General features: G+C 45.0%; 1 protein-coding gene and 2 long non-coding RNA genes across 8 annotated transcripts in view; 1 reads left to right on the top strand and 2 right to left on the bottom strand.

Annotated features, from left to right (window-relative positions):
• Nucleotides 1-15,131, bottom strand: part of LOC115540056 (uncharacterized) — a 28,112-nt gene extending 12,981 nt beyond the window's left edge. The window contains exon 1 of the long non-coding RNA XR_003976111.1: nucleotides 14,995-15,131. This is a non-coding gene — a long non-coding RNA (uncharacterized LOC115540056). The remainder of the gene's footprint in view (nucleotides 1-14,994) is intronic.
• Nucleotides 2,980-5,600, top strand: LOC115540051 (uncharacterized). 2 transcript variants are annotated; one of them, XR_003976098.1, is made up of 4 exons: nucleotides 2,980-3,186; nucleotides 3,733-3,947; nucleotides 4,976-5,135; nucleotides 5,488-5,600. It is a non-coding gene; the product is annotated as an uncharacterized LOC115540051 (long non-coding RNA). The 2 variants fall into 2 exon arrangements; XR_003976097.1 differs by having other exon boundaries at nucleotides 2,985-3,186; nucleotides 4,998-5,135.
• Nucleotides 15,132-16,605: 1,474 nt separating the features above from the next.
• On the bottom strand, nucleotides 16,606-19,989 carry LOC115540042 (arginine-hydroxylase NDUFAF5, mitochondrial). 5 transcript variants are annotated; one of them, XM_030351025.1, is made up of 5 exons: nucleotides 19,734-19,989; nucleotides 19,422-19,505; nucleotides 19,041-19,123; nucleotides 18,453-18,961; nucleotides 16,606-17,437 (listed from the first exon to the last, which is right to left on the bottom strand). In XM_030351025.1, exons 1-4 carry the CDS (start codon nucleotides 19,972-19,974, stop codon nucleotides 18,875-18,877), a joined length of 495 nt encoding a protein of 164 aa, XP_030206885.1. In that variant the 5' UTR covers nucleotides 19,975-19,989; the 3' UTR covers nucleotides 16,606-17,437; nucleotides 18,453-18,874. The 5 variants fall into 5 exon arrangements, with proteins under 5 accessions (XP_030206885.1, XP_030206886.1, XP_030206883.1 ...); XM_030351026.1 differs by having other exon boundaries at nucleotides 19,730-19,963; XM_030351023.1 differs by having other exon boundaries at nucleotides 19,730-19,953.
• Between the last annotated feature and the right edge of the window lie 383 nt (nucleotides 19,990-20,372).

The following is a 20,372-nucleotide window of genomic DNA, read 5'->3' as shown; positions in this document are numbered from 1 at the left end:
ATGTAAACATTTACTTTTATAGAAATTATTGATTGCATTCTTCGTAAAATAGTTAGTTGGAAGGAATCTGTTTCTTAAGCAATAACATTGAACTGAATTTTTTAGGCCTACATACGTTTACTATGTTACTATGGTATTATATGGAGCAATCTTACATATTTATGAAGTTTCCAGATCAATAAAGTTCTATCTCTTTTTATTTGAACTGCCTGTATGTCCTCTTGATTATAGTATTACAGTGTGTACCTTGGTTATCAGCTATCATAGAATGGTGTCCAAATGGCTGCATGTGTAAGAAATAGGATTTGAACCAAGTGTTACAATATAAAAAGCTTTTATTAAAAGACCCCCCACCCCAAATTTTAACCAAACACTTTTTTTGGCTGTTTGACTGGGGCAGAAGAGTGGAAGGGGAAACAAAGACAGGTAGCCTAAGAAGTAAGGAAAGGAATGAGAGGAAGAACAGTGAAATGAATGAACAGTGTGATAAACGCAAATGATTACCAAAAAGGTTATAATTACTGATTTATCAAATACGCAGAGAAGAGCATCATCGAATAAAGATTAAGGACCTGGATTATATCTTACAGTATTGAAAACTGTTGAAATTACAATTCAGAGTGGAGAAGGCTGAAGGCATTGGCCCTAAAAGTGTCAGTTTCACCCACTCTGGATTATCGCTTCAAGAGACTGTGAAATGCTTTTTAAAAAAATGTCATTTCCCCTATTGGAGAAATGAACCTTGTCTTTTAGGTAAAAGACAAGGTCCTCATCAGATCCCAGTCCATCATGCTCCTCTACTTGTCTGCCGTGCCACCATCATGCCTCATGCATCACCTCTCAGCGCCTACCCAGCTGCATCTTATTCCATTTCGAAAAAGCGAGCATCTCACCAAGCAAAGTTTTGCTAATGCCTGCTCAAGTTATTTAAATACTTCATTCGATGGATATCTGAATATATTTACAGATGGTTCTAAAGATCCCAAAGGACAATGTGGTATTGGCATATATATTCCAGAATTTGAAAAAGGATATGGATATAGAGTGGGTGACTTTATCAGTATACTCAATCGAGATGGCCACAATAATCACCGCTCTTAGATGGGTTGTAGATACTAAGTTTTATAACAAATAATTCAATACGTGAAGATTTGGTGATTTGGTAAAGCATCTTCTTTTAAATATTATAAGCCTTGGTTTAGTTATTCAGTTCTGTTGGATTCCAGCCCACCATGGAATATATGGCAATGAAATTGCTGATAAATTAGCTAAAAGATACTAACCTAATTAGAAGAATTTAACCTTAAGTATATATATTTCTTATTTTTATTTATTCATTTCTTTTGTTAGTTTGTTTTATTTTGTTTATTTTGTTTCGTTAGTTTGGTTTTTTCTTTGAATTTATTTGTATGATTTAAAGTATGATTTGCCAACGTCCTTGTCCTTGTCAACGTCCTTGTCACAAACTCCTGTGTAGTAGTCCAGTTGGTCGCGGTATATGGGGGAAAACTATGATCCGCCACTAAACTAGAGGAAGAAGAAGATCTCTGCATCCGGTACGTCACGGAATAGGTCACGTGTCTTGGCCACATAACGCGGAAGCAAATCGCTCCTGTATGTAGCCATGCGCCACTGAGCAGGTTTGCATAGGAATGAATGGGCGGCCATTTTCCAGTCCGTGGTCCATCCTTTATTATGTCCATGAGGGAACCAAGGCAGGGCGGGCTTTCCTATGATTAGCCGTTTCTGAAGCGCGATATTTGATTGACAGCCCTCCTCTCATTCAATTCTGAATTGTACAGTAAATGGCTGAAACGATAGTTGCGTACTGTAACTCTAGATTCTATGAGTATAGGTGCAGCCTTTTAAGGCTATCGCTATTGGGTTATCCCTAGGCGTGAGCCGTAGCACTGAAATTTTTTCCCACCAACAGCGTGGGCCTCAATTACGTCCGCGTGTGGCGTGCCTCAACGACGTCCGCATTTCGCAGATATAGTCGGGCGCCGCCGGCGGTCGTTCTGTTCCCAATAAACTTAGCTTTTCTTCAGCTATTTAAAGGACAATGAGGCCGACACTTAAAAGGCTGCGCCTAGTATCATAGAATCTAGAGTTACAATACGTAACTATCGTTTCATTTACTGTACAATTCAGAATTGAATGAGAGGAGGGCTGTCAATCAAATATCGCGCTTCAGAAACGGCCAATCATAGAAAAGCCCAACCTCCCTTGGTTCCCTCCCCCATAGTGCCAAAACTAAATTCGCGCGCGAGAGCAGAACATCATTCGCGAGAGGCTGTTACGCACGCACACACAAACACACACACACACACACACACACACACACACACACACACACACACACACACAAACATGCATTTTTTGATTTGTCAATATGTTCAGTTATTTTGGAATCGTTCTTGTTGTTAAATGTGTGTAGGTTAGGCAGGCAAGGCAGTAGGGTTAAACGGGTTAACAGAGTGTGATTTTTGTTCTCATGCAGAAGACCAGCTATGTTTTCCGTTGTCTGCTTTGACAATTCCGAGGAGGTGGAGGTTGTGCCAACGCAATGGTACAATAATGGGGCGTGCAGGTGGCCCCCCCACAAGGCTGAGGGAGTCAATCGGGCCATAAGGCAGCTGGAAGAGCCCCAGGATAACTGGCCTCTATTTGACAATGCCAGGGGTTTTTTTTCTTCAGGTATGTATACTTATATAATTAACTGATCAGTCATGATATCAATAAATACAATCCTAAATTCGAGTTCTGTTCAACAGATAACTATCCGGAGTGTCGACAGAAGCTGCCACTGGCTCAAAACCAGACGGATTTGGCATCAGAGGTCGAAGACCCAACAACATACCGGAGACCCAAAAGAAAGATCAAGTATGACTTTTATGATTTTAGTGCCTTTTGTTCCAACATATTTGTGCAAAGCCAATCTCTTTATGAACTCATGTATTTGTCTTTTGTTTTGTCTGTCTCTAATAAAGGCCAAGTAGACACGTCCGATCGGACTTTGAAAGTCAAGACCCCTGCAGTCCTCCAAAGAAACAGGCCTTCCCAATCCTCCCTAAGGCCCCTGCTATCGCTGGACCGTCCAACTTCAGGCGCTTCATACTAGCGCAGCCCACTCAAAGTGGGTGTTATGAGGTCCCTGTGAACAATGAGCAGCCTCAGGGTTTTCAGGTAGTCGAATTGCAGAAGTAATTTCATTTGCCTTTTTTAGTGGAGATGATAGATGATAAAATAAGTAAATTGTTGTTCACTAATAAACTAGGCAATCAGAATTGAAAATTAAGTTGAAAGTTGAAATAATAGCAATTCATAATAACAATATATTTTTATGCCCGGCTCCAGCACTTAATGACCCTGGGGTCAACCCTTCGCCAAGCAATTGGCGTGAGTTATGGTGGAGGTGACGTGGCAGAGACAGGGTCAGAGGAGGTGATGGTAGGGACACCTTATCAGGGCCAGTCTGTCAGTCCAGGGTCAGGGACTCAGAAGGGAGGCTGCGATCAAATGTGTGGAAGTAAGAATTAATGTGTTACACTCCTCCAGCCTTCGATTGATATATGAGTGATATATATATATATGAGTATATATCCTTGGAATAGAATAGATAAATAGACACATACATCAATAAATATGAATGTACATACAAAAATACATGCGTTGAGGATTTAAAACTGCCTTTTTATAGGCCTACTAAATGTTTATTTTTTTCTTTTTCAGCTCTTCTGCGTGACCTGTTGGTTAACCAACAAATACTGATGGACCAGCAAAAGACCATGATTCGGATGATCCAAGACCTCCACAGAAACAGCCAGGGAGGTCAGAGGATGTCCACCACCTCCAGGCATACTGCCTATTTTCCACTAGTGGATAAACAGGCTCTGGAGGCCCTGGAGGGCGACCTGGCAAGCCAGCGGGAACTTCGTCAAGAATTGGTGAGCTGCTTTTGATTTCCTTTGTTTCCCATACATAGAACAATGTGTGGCACTGCGCCACAGAATCACTGAGCACCTAATTGATTCCGCTTCTTTTTTTTTGCGATATTTAAATTATCGTTCCGTTCATTCATCACCTCATAGCACTCTTTCTCCCTGACATTCTCGTTCACACACGAAAAACGATGCGATTAATATGAAACACGGCCGTCAGAACCAGGCCTTCAGGACTACTCGTCCCCCCCCCCCCCCGTCAGGACTCGGCGTCGTTCATTGTCTGACTTCTGCGCAGGGGGGCGGTATGGGCCTGAATCCCCCGGGCTGAAAAGGGGTCCCACTCCGCCTCACTCACCACACATTGCTTTCTGTCTGTGGGAAACATGTAAGGGATAATGCCCGACGAGGTGTCCATTATCGGGAATTAATGGACGCCTCTGCGTCGGTACGGTTGCGCAAATTAAGACCATTCATTTATATTTTCAAGCGTTTTACAATCCAAATATGACGTTTTTCACAAGCCATAACTTTGTTTCCCTGGTAACGCCTGAGTGGTTGACTAATACCTGGAACAGGATTATCCTCCCGTAAGGTTCTTAAGCAACGGAAACGTTGTTCACTCCTCCAGTAAATAGGACCGACCTTAGCTACGACTTGGCAACGGGAGGTATTCTAGTCCGCTCAGCTATAAGCCAGAGAGCTAACGTAATACTCTAGGGTCTAAAGCATATACCGTGTTGTGTTACAGTTTACTTCATTTTTCACAATTCGTTTTAACTCTCGTTATAAAGACAGGCTGATACGATCGCCAGCTAGCGCATTAATTGAGAACTGTGAACAGACAATTTGACGTAACTACTTATCTGTCCGTATATCAGGAGTTAATGCACACCCTACAGCAAATCAGAATCGAGTATTCCCCCAGACCGTGGTATAATTAAGGGTAATGCTGAATGATTTATACAAATAATGGTAGGCTACTTTTCTTTTGGATAAATAATGCTACTGGTTCTTGTTTTTTATTTGTATAGGTTATCACTCTTGGATTGGCAGGGGGAGCTGATGCCAAAGATACTGTGTGGCGCATTTTGAAACAGGCCATCAAAAATGACCTCGCCAAGAACATCTCATGGCGGGGGATGAATGGAAAGATTTCATTTGAAAATCTACACCTGAAGGCAGTAGTGATGGGTAAGCATTTTAACTGTTCATCACTGTTTATCAAAAGCATCCTGTTCTAGTCTCTGATAACTCTTCTCCAAAGACTCCTGCACCTATGCGGATTCTATCAGGCTGAAACCATCAGTCTGAACTGAGCTCAAAGCACTTTTGAAATGTTTCTAGGAGACAACACACAGGGTTAGCCACAGCCTCAGAGCATGCACCTATCTCCCACATGATGAGATCTATTGACAGTGCTTACAGTTGGAACTTTGCATAGGGAAGAAGATTGTAGCATGCATTACAGTATTGCTGTTTAAATCCAGTTATATCTGTTAAAATCACAAACACAAACATTCTTTGTGTATGTCTTCAATTCCAGATGCAGTGAGGCGCAATCCATCCTGCTCAACCGCAACAGATGTGCAGATTGGGGATGCCATTAAGAGATGGTTTTACTGGGCTGGGGATCGGGAGGGAGGGAGGAAAAAACGCCAGCCGGCTCCAAACCAGGAGCAAACTGTTTTGGATTAAATCTAATAAAAATGTGCTACTTTAAAATATTTTGTTTCATTATTTGTGCATTATACACATAGAACATAAATTAACAATGTAATTTATGAGTTTTGGGTCAGTTATGGGATCACTTTGGGTCAGTTATGGGATCACTTTGGGTCAGTTATGGGATCAATTTGGGTCAGTTATGGGATCACTTTGGGTCAGTTATGGTATCACTTTGGGTCAGTTATGGGATCACTTTGGGTCAGTTATGGTATCACTTTGGGTCAATTATGGGATCACTTTGGGTCAGTTATGGGATCACTTTGGGTCAGTTATGGTATCACTTTGGCTTAATTATGGGATCACTTTGGGTCAGTTATGGGATCACTTTGGGTCAGTTAGGGATCACTTTGGGTCAGTTGTGGCTTCTTTTTGGCAAGGTTCTGGGGATTTTGGCCACTCTTTGGGATACTTCTGGCTACATTTTGGTATTCCAAAATTAGTTTTGGCTGGGTTTTGGCCTCCTTTTGTTTTTCTTTTGGCACGCCTAATTTGGCCCAAATTTGGGCCGTACATCATTCCAAAGCTTTACCAAAATGGCATGCCAGTTTTGGCCCAAAACAATTTTGCTATCTGGTAACGCTCCTAGGAGGCCAAAAAGACTGTGTGTAGCATGTCAGCTGGACAACAAAAACTGCAGCCATTGTTTTAAATGAGGCAGTGACACACATTGGGTAAAAGTGTATAGAGTAGGGGAGGGACAAAAAACTGTGGGAAACTGCCGGAGGTTGTGACTGGGGGACACGCCATAACCTCAAGAGCAATGTCCCAAAAATACCAAAACTCAAAGGTAAACCCACCGACAGAGCCTGTACACCTGCATGTAAGGCAGAAAAAAAGGCAAAAACTGCCCACATTCTCTCAGCATGTTGAGGATATGAGACCGGATAAATGTGACGTTTTCAAAAATGAGGTGCATTATCTTGGAAAAGTGATCTCAGCTGATGGCTACAGGATGGACAATAAAGAGGTAGCTGCAGTACAAGCGCTTAAAACAAAACCACCTACAAACATCAGAGAGCTCCGTAAACCTTTAGGGTTCCTGGGTTACTATAGGAGTTAGGTGCAGGATTTTCCCCGTCATGCAAAATGCCTGTATGACCTGCTCTCATCAGACATAACCCAAAGTAATGAGTCTAAGTCCAAATTTTGATCAGCGAGGGCAGGTCAAGCCCCTCCAAATCAGAAAATAGAGTGGACTGACTCACACCAAAAAGCATTGCACTATCTTGTTGATGTCTTGACAAACCCATCTGTAATGGCATATCCAAGATTTAAGGATCCATATATTTTGCATGTTGACGCTTCAGAGGAGGGACTGGGTCGGGAGAAGTCCTTTATCATAGAGACATGAAGGCAAACTGAGAGTCATCGGCTATGGCTCACGGACATTGACACTAGCAGAAAAAAACTACAGACTATATTCAGGAAAACTGGAGTTTTTAGCACTCAAGTGGGCGGTTACAGACAGGTTTAGAGACTATTTGTTTTATGCTCCCTCTGTAAATGTATACAGCGATAATAACCCTGTTACTTATGTCCTGAGCACAGCTAAACTAAACGCAACAGGACATCGCTGGGTGTCCGAGCTGACTTTAACCTGACATTAAAGTACCGTCCGGGGAAAGTGAACACGGACGAAGACTTCCTGTCCCGAGCACATGTGAGTATGGATGCATTAATGTGTGAATGCACAGGGCAGTGTGACCCCGAGGTGCTAGGTTCGATATTCAATGCAGTTGAAAATCAGGAAGAGCATGATGTGGACTGGATCTCAGCCATTACCTGCAGCCCACATATACAAGAAATAGCTGCCGATACCCAGTCAGACATAAAGAAACACAGCAAGAGCTACTGAAAGCGCTGCTGCAAGACACAGCTGAAAATGTCTGGAGAGAAACCAGACAAGATGAAAGGTAAACAACTGTTACATGAGTGGAAAAGACTATGTTTCTCCCGAGGGTTTGTTAAAACGCAAGACGGCATCATGTAGTCAAATTGGGCTTCCTGAAGTGTACAGTTGGTTTACATATATCTTCACTGTGAAATGGGTCACCTGGGGGTGGAACGGGTCTTACACCTGGCTAGACAGAGGTTTTATTGGCCTGGGATGCAGGAGGACATCAAGTTTTTCATTACAAAAGTGTGTAAATGTAACTATCAAAAGAAACCTGCAGTCCATACCCGAGCTCCCATGTGTCATATACCTGCTACAGCACCATTTGAGATCATCTCTGACTATCTTCACCTTGAGAAAGCAGGGGAGGGTATGAATATATTTTGGTAATTATTGACAAATTTAACAAGTTTGCCCAAGCGTGCCCAACCCGTAACAAATCAGGCAAAACGGCAGCAGACACGATTTAACGGTTTTGCCCTGGAATATGGTTTTCCTGCTAAAATACATCATGATCAAGGCAGAGAGTTTGAGAACCGTTTATTCTGAAAACTACAAAAATACACGAGCATTGCAAACTCTAAAACTAGTTGCGTAAATATCGACGGTGCAACCGGTGCACTGCACCGAGGCCCAGAAGGCGTCAGGGGCCCATTGAGCCAGAAAAAAATAATAATCGGGGTGTGTCGGGGGCGCCCTCTGGTGGCGCCCTTAATTAACTAACAGAATTATACGAAACCCTCACCGTAGTGAGCAGGACAACGCGATGACATTACTAGAGTTGACACTGAAGAGGTGCCACAGACAGTTCCAGCTGCAGACTGTTCTGGCCACCGGGAGCCAGAACTCACTGACATGCAACCACGTCGTTCACAGAGGGAAAGACGACCCAGAGAATCACTTACGTATGACTCATTAGGTCATCCAACGTATCGTGTGGTGGGGCTTCACACTAACCCACTGTATGTAGGTTGCAGGGGGATGGGGTTTGTCATGAGGAGGTAACAGCACACATTGAGGCTGTTATGGACCAGGTCCCAGCCACACCACACCGAATGGCAGAGCTAAGACAGCACACTGCAAAAGAAATGCAGCTCCAGACAGTCAAAGGTTTCATTAGAAGTGGGTGGCTCGATTTTGAAGGTAAGGTGCCGGAGGCAGTTAAAGACTTCTACAAAGTGAGAGGAGAGCTATCAGAGGTATAAGGTTTAGTCACTAGAGGCCAACGCATCGTCATTCCCACTGAAGTGAGAGAAGTCATACTAAAAATAATTCATGATGGTCACCAAGGCCTAGTGAAGTGCAGGGAAAGAGCCTACCAATCGGTATGGTGGCCTGGAATAGCTGAGGAGATAACTAGAACAGTATAGCAGTGTACATTCTGTAGAGAGAACAAAAACACTCAGAGAAAGGAGCCATTAATGCCCAGTGAGCTCCCATCCAGGCCATGGCAGAAAATTGCTATAGATCTGTGCGAGTACGAGAAGCACAACTACAAGTAGTGTCAGATTATTACTCCAGATATCTAGAATTGTTGAATCTGCCTACAACTACTACCTACTAGGTTGTAGCTAAGCTGAAAGCCACGTTTGCACTTTTCGGTATCCCCGAAGTGATAGTGAGTGATAATGGGCCCCAGCTAGCTTCAGCAGAGATCAGGGAGTTTAGTGAGGACTATGATTTTGTACATATCACATCCAGCCCTCACTACCCCCAGAGTAACGGGCAGGCAGAGAGGGCAGTTCAGATAGCTCAATCTATATTGAGACCGAACGAGCCCCTCCTGGCCCTAATGCAAACAGAGCCACACCTACCTCATCAACAGGAATCAGTCCAGCAGCACTGTTGATGGGCAGGAAAATTAGGACCAACTTGCCCATCTTGCAGGACAATCTGGGAGCTAACTGGCCCAACGAGGATGGGATCAGGCAGGCTGACACTGCAGCCAAGCAGCGGCAGGCCTATTTCTACAACCGCAAAAATGGAGTCAAGATCTTACCACCCCTGAGCCCGGGGGACTCCACACTAATGAAACTGGATGGACAGAAACAGTGGACAACGCCTGCTTTTGTCCGTAGCTCTAGCTCCAGCACAGCACAAGGTGAGCGCTACAGGAGGAACAGATGCCACCTGCAGTCTACGCCTGTCAGTGAAAGTTCTGACCAGGTGACTCCAGAGGTCACTGATACTGACACTGGGGACACACAGGGTGCGGCGACACAATACACTCCCACACGACCACAATTGACTGAGGTCGTCACTCGTTCTGGCAGTGGGCAAGCCTCCAGTCACACTGAACTGGTGAACAGGGAATGTGGGGCTGTTTTGGGGGAAAAATCTGGTTCAAGAGACTTTGCAGTATGAACTTTGGGGGAAAGAGAAAAAAAAGGGGGGGGGGAGTTTGAGTAATGATTGATTTTGGTTGCAGAAAATGCACTTTCATTATTTCTGATTTACATTAACAGGAAATGCACTTGTTCAGGAAAGACAAGACAGTAGGAAAGTTATGTTTTGTAACAGTATGGATAGATGGTATTTTTTATTAGACAACATTAAGGTCTGACGGTTGTATACAGTCACGTTTCAATAAGAATTCCCTCCAATAGAGCAGCAGAGGCTAGCGTAGTTTCCTAGCGCTGCGGGCTAGCGCTCCTGGGTTTATCAACAGTGGCGTAGGGGTGGTTACCGAGGGGCGGGGCATAAGCCAGCTGGTAAACGTTTCCTCCGCCTGATTCCCGTCGCAGGACGTCGCCTTGGTCCGGGCCCTCGTCATACACCCCGTCAGAGGTCGGGTCAGAGGTCACGACGGGGTCGGGTGTAGGGTCGCTCCTGTGGTTCCGAAGCGTTTTCCTGGAACGGTTCTTCCTTTGATTCAGAAGGACCAAGGTAGCTTCCAGTGCCACGCCCACCGCCACGCCTACCGCCACGGCCACGCCCACCCGGATCCTCCAGTAGTGAGCAGATCCCAGTACTGGTGTGGTCGTATCCTCCGCCTCATCTTCCTCCGAGGCTCCTGGTTGGTCCTCCTGAAGGGGCGGATCCACCTTAAGGTACACTGTGTTCTTACCCTGGCAGTGGTACAGGCCGCTGTGCTCTGCTAGCGCCCGCTGCACCCTCAGAGAGCAGTTGTCCGCAGCCAGGCTGAGGTGTCCGTCCTCGTTGTGGTCCAGCAGGGAGACCAGGGTCCCATTCTGGTATCTCTCCCAGCGGACTGGGAGTGGAGAGACGTGAAGACACTTGAGCTCCACCGTCTTCCCTTCAGACACGTGCACATCGAGAGGGGACCCTGTGCACACCAGAGAAACGGCTAGGTTCACACCTCCTACATTTCCAGTATCTAGATTCCAAATGCTCAACTCTTAATGGCACTCATTTTAATTAGTAATCTAAAAGGCTCAAAGTTTATGCAAACAACAACAATGTTCCAGATACATTTGCATATGATGACCACTTGCTTTCTTTCGGCTGACGAACGGTGACGTATGCGTGGGTCAATCTAGACTGAATGAAGCTATCCTGCTCCTTAATGAACCGTCTCTCTACTGTCTAACCCCTACCTTCTCTAAACATAGCCCCTTTAATTAGTTATTGGTTACCGATTCCTAGACATGACTTTAATCACTAATTAAAGTTATTAACTAATCACTAGTGATCATCAGTGATTTGTTAAGTTTCAGCGTAGGGCTATTCTTTACCTTGTTGAGCCTGAACGAGCCACCCAGCCACTGCCATCCAGCCATAGACCTTCATCTTGTGCACCTCAGAAATCTCTGACATCAATCTCAAACGTTGAGTAATTTACCCTCCAAGGGCGCGTCTTAACCCCCGAGAATCACGCTTCTTCTGCTTTCAGCAGAAAAAAACTTTTTCATTGTGTAAGTATATCATATATATATGAACATCTACATCATGTCAACAATATACACAAACAGGAGGAGGCATGTGTTATAAGCACATTTCAGAATTTAAATATCTCATTCTACAATGTTGATGTTCCCAAATCCTAAAACAACACTATTCTTTCTCTCTCAAAGCTTGTTAATTGCGGTTCATCTTTAAAAAGGCCAACACTTTAAATCCCACACTATGTACATTATTATAACATAAATAGAATGTTCTGGCCGGGTTTCGGCGTCTCTGCGGCGTCTCCTTGGTGACGGTGCGGCCGGTGAGGTCGCTGAACGACACCGTAGTGGACCCCCGCTTCACCTGCCGGGCCTGAAGACAAAAGGAAACACGCTGGTGCAGCCCCAGTAACGAGAGGGGGGGGGGGGGGGGGGGTGCGGCCGCGGGCCCGGGTGCAGGGCGTGCGGATGGGGCAGTGCCGACGGCTGCCTGGAGGTGGAGGTGGTGTTCGGTGCAGGAGAAGACCCCCATGGCCCTCTAGGTCCCGGACCCCCGGAGTCCTTTGAGGTTTGGACGGCGGACGCCCGGGTGCTGGTGGAGCAGCCGTGGTCCTGACGGAGGACTGCACCGCCTCAGGGCAGCTCTCAGGGTGGTGGTGCTCATCAGCCACTGAGGCACGACAGCTTCCAGAGAACAAAGCGCTGTTTGTTATCATCACCATCTCTTTCTACCTATGCAACAGGAAGTGATGCTATGGGTATCTCTCTAATGCACAGGACGTGACGTCATCGTGTTAGGGACGGTGAAGATACTGGGTCTCATAAGGGAATTGTATTGATCTAATCATGTTTATTCAGCGTATTAATCAGCTGAATCCACCCTCTATAATGTCTTTGAGGTCTTAAAAAACGAAGGTTGGCTATTTGTAATATCCACCAAGGCCTTCAGATTTTATTCTAATATCCTGATTCTAGGGTTCTATGTGAAGAAAGGGATTCCAATGCTGCGTTAAATAATATTATAATATGATCAAGAACAATATTAAAGAAGTATCTACTTATAATGAATAATTTAATAAAGTATACAATTTATATGTGTAATGAATTCCTGACTAAAGTATAACATTTATATATGAAATGAATAATTAAAAAAGTATCACATTTATATACATAGTGAATTCTTTAAAGTATAACATTTATTTGTGCAATGAGTTCTTCAGTAAAGATGACTCGTTGACTCTGGATTTAGACATGTCTTTCATTCACATCTCCTCATCAAAGTAAAACCATTTATTTGTGATCAATATGTAATCAACTGAATTACTCTTGTGATGAATTCTTGTTAGTTTATAAGAAACTGCTTCCCTTCTCTATACCTCCCTTCTGTGCCGTCTCTCTGTCTCTGTGTGTCTCTCTCTCTCTCCTCTCATGATGACATCATGGCAGTGTGTGTCCCCCGCGGCCCCCAGCGGCCCCCCCGCCCAGCAGGGGCCCCTACAGGTGAACGTTCCTCGCTACCTGCTGCGCGGACAAGGCAAGGACGAGCACTATGAGTATGAAGTGAAGGTGAGTTTACAGAGCTGTATGGATAGCTCTACATCCCTATTTCTATATATCTACATAGATTTATATATATAGATAAACATCTATGTATCTATAAAGGTATAGATCAGGGATGGGCAACTGGCGGCCTGCGGGCCGCATGCGGCCCGCATCCTCACTCAGTGCGGCCCGCATCCTCACTCAGTCAGGCTGATAATAAAATATAATAAAACATAATAAAAAAATAAAATAATAATAATAATAATTGATCGAGTTACAGAAAACTCGGTCAAGAAAGATGGGAAGAATTCATAGAATTCGAAGGCAAACCCATGCGTCTAGTTTGCTTAGAAGCGATATCAGTCATTAAAGATATCCACTTAAGTCGTCGCTACAACTACTACAACTGCTTGTTGGGTTTGAGTTCATTGAGTTGTTGCACTTAATGTTGGGCCACTGTTTTTCAGTTTTTTGACTTCATTGAATGATGATGTATGTGAGCCCTTTGCACTGATAAAAATACTGACCATTCATGTGGCTGTTTGAGCATGGAAAACATGGAATGAATGTATGTTGGTTCAATTAACATACCGTACATAGGTTATGATTCTGGATGATTTTTTAGGTAGTGGCCATCCCCAAAATGCACCAGAATACAGGAAATCATATCTACCAAATTCAAAATTGTGTAGCTTCTCTCTGCTCACGTTTAGTTGAAGCGTGCAGTCATGTGGCCCTCCGATGGTTATGATGAAAAATGTGGCCCTCTTTATCATGAAAGTTGCCCATCCCTGGTATAGATGTATACATATATGAATAAATTATTTTAAACAGGTCTCCCAGAGTATCAATGTAAAGAGCTATATTGGCATCGTATCGCCTACAGGAAACAGGCTAAAGCCGTCCGAGTGGATGGGGTCGGTTCTGGTTTCCTGTCCTGTTTCCTGACGCCCTTCCAAAAGAGATTATTTGAGATCCCAAAATATGTTTAACTAACTTTTATTAACTATAATTATGAACTGATTTGTACATGCACAAAGTCAAAATGAAAGCGATCAAAAAGAAGCTTCGGTCAGCACTACGGCGAGCCATCGGCCTCTACCTCCCTAAGGTGAACAGGTGTTTTACCTACGGTGTCACCGCCCAGATCCATGACCCAGCTTTCACACCGCAGTAACAAAGACAAATGACATCACAAACACTAATGCATATCAAGGCCAAAGAGAGCAGCATTACAAACCTTATAAATATCTCCATGAATTCACTCCTGTCTCCTCGGGCTACAATCACATAAACGAAGTCCTTTAGAAATGAACAAAGGAGAACTTTGACCTGGAAACCGATCTACTGAAATAATAATCCTAGATCCTATAATCCTAGATCCTATGATCCATGATCCTATAATCCTAGATTATATGATCCTATAATCCTAGATCCTATAATCCTAGATCCTATGATCCTATAACCCTAGATCCTCTGAAACTATTATCCCAGATCCTATGATCCTATATTCCTATATTCTATGAGTCTATAATCCTAGAGCCTAGATGCTATAATACTAGATCCTATGACCCTATAGATCTAGATCCTATAATTCTAGATAGCATAATCTTAGATCCTATAAATCTAGAACCTATGGTCTTATTGTCCTAGATCCTATAATCCTAGATCCTATAAATCTAGAACCTATGGTCCTATTGTCCTAGATCCTATAAATGTAGATCCTATGATCCCTGTTCTATAATCGTAGATCTCTGTGGGGGACGAGACATGGACGGTCTTCAGGAGGTACAGCCGTTTCCGGGAGATGCATCGGAGCCTCAGGATGAAATACCCGGAGGTGAGGGTCCTACATCACTCTCACAGATGGGTTGATTGTATGGGATGCACTTTGAGTCTGCCTCGTGTAGAAAAGTGCTAAGTAAATAAAGTTCCCTTGCCTTGACGGCCTGCAGCTCGCTGCTCTGAGTACTGAGTGTTGTGTTTATGTTGTTTCTGATGACCTGCAGCTCTCTGCTCTGAGTACTGAGTGTTGTGTTTTGACCTGCAGCTCTCTGCTCTGAGTACTGAGTGTTGTGTTTGTGTTGTGTTTTGACCTGCAGCTCTCTGCTCTGGAGTTCCCTCCGAAGAAACTCTTTGGGAACCGAGATGAGAGGATGATCAACGAGAGACGAGGTCACTTGGAGGTGATTAAACTAGTTCTAAAGTATCCATGTGGATGTCACACTTACATTAAACCGGTTCTAAAGTATTGACGGGTGGTCTTAAACTCATTAGTCCAGTTCTAAAGTATCCATGTGTGGTCTTAAACTTATTAGTCCAGTTCTAAAGTATCCATGTGTGTGGTATTAAACTTATTAGACCAGTTCTAAAGTATCCTTGTGGACATCACACTGACATTAAACCAGTTCTAAAGTATCCATTTAAAACTGTACCTGCGGAGGTTATGCTGTGTGTGTGGAGGTACTCCAGGTCATGGGGTGTGTGTGTGTGTGTGTGTGTGTGTGTGTGTGTGTGTGTGTGTGTGTGTGTGTGTGTGTGTGTGTGTGTGTGTGTGTGTGTGTGTGTGTGTGTGTGTGTGTGTGCGCGTGAGGTTCTCCAGGTCACGTGTTCTCTCTCTCTCCAGGCGTATCTGCGGAGGTTCTTCCAGGTCATGCTGTGCTCTGCCGGAGGTTCTCCGCTGAGAGGGGGCGACGGTCTCTCCAAGCATGCGGTCGGTCAGCTCTCCTCCTTCTTCCGGAAAGGCGTGTTCGACTCCAGCACCCACGGCACCGGCTGACCGTTGCCGTGGGAACCAAGAACAATTAGAAAGGTCCGGGTTCCGGGGGGATTTGCGGGTCAGTCCCCCCCACCCAGTAGTTTGTTATCCAATCATTGTGGGGCTTTAGTTCCCAGTCCAATGTGTCAAACATGTTGGCACTCACAACGCCATAATTGAACTGATGCGTATTGTTTAAGCGGGTGGTAATACAACCCACAGTAATCTAAGAGCTGATGTCTAACTGCAGGGACAGCACCACCGGTGGTGGACACACAGTACTGCACCAAGCCTTTCTGACTGGCCAGGTGAGGTCCCTTAAGCAGATCAACGTTGTTCTATTTTAGCTTCGGTTCTAGCCAATCGGGTTGAGGGAATCTTGATAATCTTATGTCAGTATAAATGTTTCTTCTTGTTTCAAAATGCCAACGCGTGCTTTTAAATTGTTCCTAATCACGTCGAAGGCCCCGGTATGTATCTAAGATATGTAAATAGGAATATTAATGTGTACAGTTTTGTATATGAATTGTTCAAACTGTTGACATTGAATGTCATTAAATGGAGTGTGCTCTGAACGCTGACTAACGGAACCGCTTCTATCTCCTCTTTTAATGTTGGTTACCATGGCAACATATGAGTTGGTTACCCTAGCAACATGTCAGTTGGTTTCCGTAGCAACATCTTAGTTGGTTGCTGCAGAAATATATTTGTAGGGTACCGTAGCAAAATATTAGTTGGTTACCCCAGCAACATATCAGTCGGTTACCGTAGCAAAATATAAGTTGGTTACCGCAGCAACATGTAAGTTGGTTACCGTAGCAACCCAGGTCACCACAAGTGGTGTGATATTTTTTACTGTTATAGAACATGGAATCATTCCAGCAAGTGTCTCCTTGATTGATTTAAAATAACATTTTATTCAGAAAATTATATTAATGGATGAAAGACCCTCATAATCACCCACACGAAATACCAGATATCTGAAACATTACAGCAGATAATTTTCCCCACAGGAGGGATGTGATTGGTCAGAATTCTCTCCAATAGAGAGCAGCAGAGGGTAGCGTAGTTTCCTAGCGCTGCGGGCTAGCGCTCCTGGGTTTATCAACAGCGGCGTAGAGCTGGTTACCGTGGGGCGGGGCATAGGCCAGCTGATAAACGTTTCCACCGCCTGATTCCCGTCACAGGACGTCGTCTTGGTCCGGGACCTCGTCATACACCCCGTCAGAGGTCGGGGCAGAGGTCACGACGGGGTCGGGTGTAGGGTCGCTCCTGTGGTTCTGAAGCGTTGTCGTGGAACGGTTCTTCCTTTGAATCAGAAGGACCAGGGTAGCTCCCAGTACCACGCCCACCGCCACGCCTACTGCCACGGCCACGCCCACCCGGATCCCCCAGTAGTGAGCCGATCCCAGTACCGATGTGTTCGTATCCTCCGCCTCATTTTCCTCCGAGGCTCCTGGTTGATCCTCCTTAAGCGGGGGATCCACCGTGAGGTACGCTAACTTCCTACTCTGGCAGTAGTACAGGCCGCTGTGCTCTTTTCGCGCCCGCTGCACCGTCAGAGAGCGGTTGTCCGCGGCCAGGCTGAAGTGTCCGTCCTCGTTGTGGTCCAGCAGGGGGATCAGGCTTCCTCCCTGGTATTTTTGCCACCCGACTGGGAGTGCAGAGACGCGAAGACACTTGAGCTCCACCGTCTTCCCTTCAGACACGTGCACCTCGAGAGGGGACCCTGTGGACACCGGAGACACGGCTAGGTTCACATCTCCTTCATTTCCAGTATCTAGATTCCAAATGCTCAACTGTTACTGGCACTCATTTTAAATAAGCGACCATTCTCAAAATATTGGGAATCTTAGGAAAGGTATTAAAAGTGAATTCCCCTCACATGAACAGCATCTAACTCTACATGTCCATGAAAGCGTCAAAGTGAAAGGAAATGCTAACCCTGCAAACTCACACAATGAATTTGAATTTGGACTTGACTGAATCTGGGTAAGACGAGCAGACGGCAATTTACAGATATCTTGTGTATTCCTTTAATAAGAGGATAACAAGGTCTTGGAATTGGACAACCAAAGAAAAGTAGGCCCGCGGTACAACAATGTTTCACATACATTTGCATATGATGATCACTTGCTTTCTTTCGGCTGACGAACTGTGACGTATGCGTGTGTCACGCCTCATGCCCACTGCACGTCAGTCAAAGGACTCAGAAGACGTGGCTTACTGATGGGGGAGGTTTCCAGGGTCGTCAGAGCCCGAGTAGAGTCACAGTGCTTATATTTGCATACGTGATCTGATTGGATGACGGATCCGTCGCTGCCGAAAAAGTTGAACATTTTTCAACTTTTTGACGGAGCCTTTAGCGCACGGATCCACAATGCATTGAGCGTCCGTCCCCATTCAAAGTCAATGGGGATCAGTCAACGGACGGAGGCAGTGGGCACGAGGCGTCAATCTAGACTGAATGGAGCCATCCTGCTCCTTAATGACCCGTCTCTGTACTGTCTAACCCCTAGCTGCTCCTTAATGACCTGTCTCTGTATATTGTCTAAACGCTACCTGCTCCTTAATGAACTGTCTCTCTATTGTCCCACCCATACCTTCTCTAAACATAGCCCCTTTGATTACTTATTGGTTACCGATTCCTAGACATGACTTTAAGCACAAATTAAAGTGATTAACCTATCACTAGTGATCATTACTGATTTGTTATGTTTCAGAGTAGTGCTGCTGTTCTTTACCTTGCAGAGCCTGAACGAGCCACGCAGCCACTGCTATCAAGCCGTAGACCTTCATCTTGTGCAACGCAGCAATCAATGACATCAACCTCAATGTTTGAGGAACTTAGCCTACAAGGGCGCGTCTTAACCCTGAGCATCACGCTTCTTCTGCTTTTGAGCAGAAAAAAGCTTTTTTATTATGAAAGTATATCATATATCTATAAACATCTACATCATGTCAACAATATACACAAACAGGAGGAGGCATGTGTTATAAGCACGATTCAGAATTTAAATATCTCATTCTATAATAAAAACACTATTTTTTTCACTCTCAAAGCTTGTTTATTGCAGTTCATCTTTAAAAAGGCCAACACCTTAAATCCCACACTATGTACGTTATTATAACATGAATAGAATGTTCTGGCCGGGGTCCGGCGTCTCTACAGCGTCTCCTTGGTGACGGTGCGGCCCACCTGGGTCAGGTCGCTGAACGACACCGTAGCGGACCCTCGCTTGGCCGGCCGGGCCTGAAGACAAAAGGAAACACGCTGTTAACGCAGACCGAACACCACGCACAACACTGTCCTGAGGTCACATCCTGTTTACCTGGGACTCGTGAGGCTTCCAGCCAATCATGTAGAGGACGTGGAAGGTGGCGGGGACGCCGCCGTCTGGGTGGCCGTACATCTCTGGGGACGGGTCCAACCAGATCAACATTTAAAGTTAGAGTCTAAAAACAGTGTCGGTGAGGAGGGTAATATCAGAGGGAGAGAAGACACCAAACAGGAAGTGGACACATTCTGCACCTCGTCTACCGCGGAAACAGTCACTTCCTCTTCTTAAAATAGACCTACAGCTCACACCAGACCTAACAGGATTCCATCCCATAATACTGCCTCTGATACTCCCCTGGACTCGTCCCAGACCAGGTAGGATCCTCCTGGTCTGGGGCTGACCAGAGGAGGACTCTAGTGGTCCTGTGCTCACCTTGGTAGATAGCCGCCGCCGCCAGCATGGAGTCTCTGTGGAGGACGGACTTCCTGTTCCACGCACAGTTACTCTCACCCATCCCTGAGAGAGAGAGGGAGAGAGAGAGAGAGAGAGAGAGAGAGAGAGAGAGAGAGAGAGAGAGAGAGAGAGAGAGAGAGAGAGAGAGAGAGAGAGAGAGAGAGAGAGAGAGAGAGAAAGAAAGAAAGAAAGAAAGAAAGAAAGAAAGAGACCTAAAGACAAAAGGAAACACGCTGGTGCAGCCCCAGTAACGAGAGGGGGGAGGGGGCGTGCGGGCGGGAGAGTACCGACGGCTGCCTGGAGGTGGTGTTCGGTGCAGGAGAAGGCCCTCTAGATCCCGGACCCCCGGAGTCCTTTGAGGTTTGGACGCACGGCGGACGTCCGGGTGCTGGTGGAGCCGCTGTGCTCCTGACAGTGAGGACCTGACGGAGGACTGCACCGCCTCAGGGCAGCTCTCAGGGTGGTGGCGCTCATGGGCCACTGAGGCATGACAGCTTCCAGAGAACAAAGCGCTGGTCGTTATCATCACCATCTCTTTCTACCTGTTGAGCAACAGGAAGTGATGTTATGGGTATCTCTCTAATGCACAGGACGGGACGTCATTGTATTAGGGATGGTGAAGATACTGGGTCTCATAAGGGAATTGTATTGATCTAATCCTATTATTCAGCGTATTAATCAGCTGAATCCACCCTCTATAATGTCTTTGAGGTCTTAAAAACGAAGGTTGGCTATTTGTAATAACCACCAAGGCCTTCAGATTTTATTCTAATATCCTGATTCTAGGGTTCTATGTGGAGAAAGGGATTCAAATGCTGCGTTAAATAATATTATAATATGATCAAGTACAATATTATACAATTATCATACTTATAACGAATAATTTAATAAAGTATACAATTTATATATGTAATGAATTCCTGACTAAAG

Source organism: Gadus morhua, chromosome 3, assembly GCF_902167405.1.
Source record: "Gadus morhua chromosome 3, gadMor3.0, whole genome shotgun sequence".
Lineage (NCBI taxonomy): Eukaryota > Metazoa > Chordata > Actinopteri > Gadiformes > Gadidae > Gadus > Gadus morhua.
The sequence above is the reverse complement of the archived record's forward strand: the minus strand, read 5'-3'. Positions and strand labels throughout refer to the sequence as shown.